Source organism: Sinocyclocheilus grahami, unplaced genomic scaffold, assembly GCF_001515645.1.
Source record: "Sinocyclocheilus grahami isolate Dianchi unplaced genomic scaffold, SAMN03320097.WGS_v1.1 scaffold917.1, whole genome shotgun sequence".
Taxonomy (NCBI): Eukaryota; Metazoa; Chordata; class Actinopteri; order Cypriniformes; family Cyprinidae; genus Sinocyclocheilus; species Sinocyclocheilus grahami.
The window spans coordinates 50,311-54,733 of NW_015506096.1; the positions used below are offsets into that span (position 1 = coordinate 50,311).

At 36.5% G+C, this 4,423-nt stretch overlaps 1 protein-coding gene across 1 annotated transcript; it reads right to left on the reverse strand.

Moving 5' to 3' along the window:
* Window positions 1–830: 830 nt before the first annotated feature.
* LOC107564233 (transcription factor HES-3-like) lies at window positions 831–1,905 on the reverse strand. Its single transcript, XM_016249247.1, has 4 exons — window positions 1,799–1,905; window positions 1,589–1,684; window positions 1,386–1,467; window positions 831–1,300 (listed from the first exon to the last, which is right to left on the reverse strand). The coding sequence occupies exons 1-4, from the start codon at window positions 1,850–1,852 to the stop codon at window positions 831–833; spliced, it is 702 nt and encodes a 233-aa protein (XP_016104733.1). The 5' UTR covers window positions 1,853–1,905.
* Between the last annotated feature and the right edge of the window lie 2,518 nt (window positions 1,906–4,423).

The following is a 4,423-nucleotide window of genomic DNA, read 5'->3' on the forward strand; positions in this document are numbered from 1 at the left end:
TATGCACTATTAACTATGACTTTTCCCTCAATAAATTCCTAATTTGCTGCTTTTTTAATAGTTAGTAAGGTAGTTGTTAAGTTTAGGTATTAGGTAGGATTAGGGATGTAGAATAAGGTCATGTAGAATAGAAGCATTAATATGTGCTTAATTAGTACTAATAAATGGCTAATATTCTAGTAATATGCATACTAATAAGTAACTAGTTAAGAGACCCTAAAATAAAGTCTTACTGATTTTTTCAGCCAACACTGATTTTTCACTTTGATTTGACTGACTGAGCACTATTAAATATGCTCGGTTTAATATGCTATTATATATATATAGTGTATATATATATATATATATATATACATGCACACACACACTTTTTTTTTTACTGGATACCTTAAATTATGCTCATCACAATGCATAATTTAGTTTGGTGATCAATTTTACAGTGAGTTTGAGGTGTTGGATTTTGGAAAGCATGGTGGCCAACATTCAGCCTTTTTTACGTGTTGAGTCAGCAGCATAAATTTGAGGTAGGCCTGTCTCAAACAGAGATTACTTTTCATAAAGAATGATCGTATACATATTACCATGCGCATTCTAAATATTTAATTCCATTACAAAGTAAAAGACACTGATTCAATCTCACATCTGCATCTAGTCACAATTTATGTCCGTTTTACATAATAAGCCAATTCAATCCAATGTCGTAGTTTTTTATTATTAAAATAAACATTTGTCATCATTTATGAAAAAATAGGATCTACATATACAGTGCATAAGAAACAAAATTAGAGCTACTTTAAAGTCTAAATGTTAAAACGTGAAATTCTTCAGATTTACCAAGGCCGCCAATAATTCTGTTTCAAGGCTTCAGAAAAATTGCAGCACTCATCAACCTTTGAATTTTTCAGACTGAAGTGTGTGGTTTTGAGTTTCTTGGATCCATGGGCCCCAGCCTGTGCGTTAAATGATATTTTGTCCATATCACAAATGTCAATCCTCTTCGGCATAGAGCAATAAGAGCTGTCGGAAGTTTGCTGCAAGTTGGGATAAGGAGCGTCTGTTTTAAACGAAGCTTTGTGTGATCGACGAAGAGTACAAGTTGGGGCAGGGATCCGTGCAGGGTCGCTCTCCGCGGTACTGAAATCAGGAGCTCTGGCGTGGTTAGGACCGCTAGTAAGATGTGTCAGCATGATGGACCGGGAATCTCTGTCTGCGTCCGATGCGAGAAGGTAATGACTGACAGTGGCCAGACAACTTCTGTACCCTGCGTGATATTCAGCAGAGTCACAAACTGTGGGAATTCCTGCATTTAGAGAAATCAACATTTAGTTACTGTTTTCCATAAATGTAACGAATAATAAGTCTTTTAAAGCGAATGGCACGCAAACCTCTTTTGGTGTTTTGCAGATGCATCAAATGTTTAACTGTCAGCTCCAAAATGTCAGCCTTTTCCAATTTTCGCTTGCGGATCTGAATAATTCAATAATTGAAAATATAAAAACAGATCTGTTCGTTTTTGATACAGATATTTGATGTTAGAATTTGAATAAATGTAAACCATTATAGAAGATTAAGTCTCTAAATTTCTTACATTGTTCGAACAGACACCCTCCAGGAGACTTTTCAGTTGATTCAAACATTTATTGATACGTGCCCTTCTTTTCTTCTCCATCAGTGGTTTGGACACCTGAAAGACAAAATCGTTTCTTTTATTTAAAATACAATGAATGCATGCTATGAATGATAAAGACGTTCTAGATTGTTGTTTACAAAAATCAATTTAACTCATAACTCTAATCACCTTTTTAACGCTCTGAGTTTTCGCCGTTACCACTCTGTCTGATGCTGCAGCCATTGTCCTCAAATGCTCGATGCGCTTAGATACCCAGATGAATTATCCAGCTTCCGTGTGTTAGAGTGAAGGAATTCTCCCTAGTATCCTGCTTTATAAAGAGAGACTCACTTAACATCTCAATGCACTGCTCACATCATTGGTGCGCAAAAAGAGCATCCATTTAGTTTCTGCTGGACACCCAATCAGCATGAAGTTGCTTTCCTGGCTGTGCTTTTGTTCTCAAAAAGGAACTTAAGAGTGACTTTGTTGCTACTCTCTTTTATAAACCATGAGACTTCTAATTGATAGCATCAGAAGGAAAATACACGATAAAATAATACAAATGTTATTACTTGGCCGTATATTGGCGCAATACGTAATTGTCTTTTCTGCACATGACTTGCATGTCTAATTTATTTTATTTGAAATTGCAAAATACACTGGGGCTTTTCAAAACTTGGACTAACCCTTATAATCATATTATCTTATATTTTATCTTACATATTATCTTATATTTTATTTGCATTAGTTTAGATAGAAATGAACAAACAAGCTCGTCGTGTGGGGTGAAAATGTATAGAGAGTTCCATGGAAAACCCGTAAAAAGGAAAATGTTTCAAATAACCAGTCGAGATGTAGAGGAATTAGCTCTGACTATTCATTCCTTTCTCTTCAGTTTCACGCCATGTTGAGACAGGCAGCACCGTGGAAATCTTTTCCGTGTCTTCACAACGTGCCAATTTTCTGCCAGTAAGGAAGGGGAATAATCTTTACTCAATTAAAACGTCAAGATTCTGCAAACCAAAGCTACATTTTCTAAAACCGCAAAAACGCCCTAGGATTCTTTGGTTGCTCTCTAGAATACAGACGGTCATGCTACAAGTGGAGCTCTAAGTTTTAAGCTTCATAACATATATGTTCTCAAAGAGAAGTCGAATTCTCACAGATGTTCCCTTCAAAGAGCAAAGCGAGGAGAATCAGAGGAACGCCTCCTGTCCAAGGGCCCTATCCGCCTGATTTTCCACACTTCCCCATCAATAGAGCCTGTCCCTGGGAATGTCATACAGCGTTTAAAAAAAAAAGTTTTGACTTTGAGTGAAGGCCCTGGGGTGCGTTTCCCAAAAGCATCGTTGGCTAACTATGGTCGCAAGTTCCATTGAACTCTATTGGTAACGACAGAGCTTGCGACCATAGTTGCTTTTGGGAAACGCACCCCTAGATTCCACTGAGGAAAAACTAGTTTCACATAAAAATGGTGAACACTTATCAACAGTCTCGTAACAAGTTTAACAAAACTTTAATTTGTTCATCAAAAATTGTACACACATTGCTTGAGCAATTACATTTTGGTTTTTATTTTTTCTTTGATCAAAATGATAATGTCCTGTTGCACATGCGCAGTGAAAAATAAAAATAAAAAATACGGGGATTGACTTCAAAAGAATGACACGCGACAGGATGAATGAATGTCCATTGATAGCTTTAAGACCTTTTTTCACTTGAGACGGCCTCACTATACAATAGATTTATGTATACAGAGGGAACAAATAACGTGACACCGGGATGGACTCACATTACCATTTCAGCAGCTCCGGTCAAGAGCCTTTAGAAGGCAATGAAAAACACTGCAATTTATATATGTATAGCGAAGCGATTGATCTTTCAGGTCTATTGTATGTCTTCTAAGATAAGTTCTCTTTCAAGGAATCCCTTCCTTTTTACGACACAATAATATTGCACCACACTTTGCAAAAAGTGTACAGTGTTTACAAGAATACGTTAAATACATTGAGAGGGAAAGGGTTTTTACGATTGTAAGTAGCCTTGTAAATTTCTAGCCATTTCTGATACTGTCAGACAGAAAATGTGTATACCGCAGTGGTCTAAACTAGTTATGTTGTCAAAAGACCAGCTGGTGTTGTGCGAGTAATTATATATATATATATATATATATATATATATATATATATATTATTAGCGTTTCTGTCGTATTGTATTTTAAGTCATAGTTAATAGTGCATAAGTGTTCCGAATTTTTAGGCGGGTCACTTGCAGATGCATGTTTGTCATAGCATTTAAAATTCAATAGTTTGTAATGGCCAAAAAATTGGTTCAAAACGCCGCAGTTGTTTCTCCTTTCACAGCGTAAAATAGCACAAATCAGTATGAAATCGGAGCAAATCTCTCTTTTGTGAAGCTGATTTACACGTCAGTCTCACGCTCAGAAGCGCCACCATTGTATTAGCAGTTAATTTTCAACAGCAAATCAATTTACTTAGTTAACTGTGCCAAAGTCTATAGTTTTAGATCAGATGAAATATATAGTAAACACACAAAGCTTAGATGGAAAAATCACTTTATTGTCATGTTTCATGAAGAGATTTCACGGTTTCCTCCACCTTGTCAGACACAAGACAGGAACAATTTGTGCTCGAGTTTGGCATAATAAGAGACTGCGATAAAGGTTTTAAGCGCATGTTTATCAAAAGCTTGGAGGTGCTTTCACTTTTCTCCATCTGTAACTGATTAACCCTAACTGCCTTTTATCATGCGCGCTCCTGCAGTGCCTGAAGTAGGCCTAGTCTATGGCTT

Coding starts and splice junctions, on each gene's coding strand:
- LOC107564233 (XM_016249247.1), bottom strand. CDS start 1,852: ATGGCTGCAGCATCAGACAGAGTGGTAACGGCGAAAACTCAGAGCGTT. Junction 1,685..1,798: donor AAACTCAGAGCGTTAAAAAG/GTGATTAGAGTT, acceptor TTTGTCTTTCAG/GTGTCCAAACCACTGATGGA. Junction 1,301..1,385: donor TCTGCAAAACACCAAAAGAG/GTTTGCGTGCCA, acceptor CTCTAAATGCAG/GAATTCCCACAGTTTGTGAC.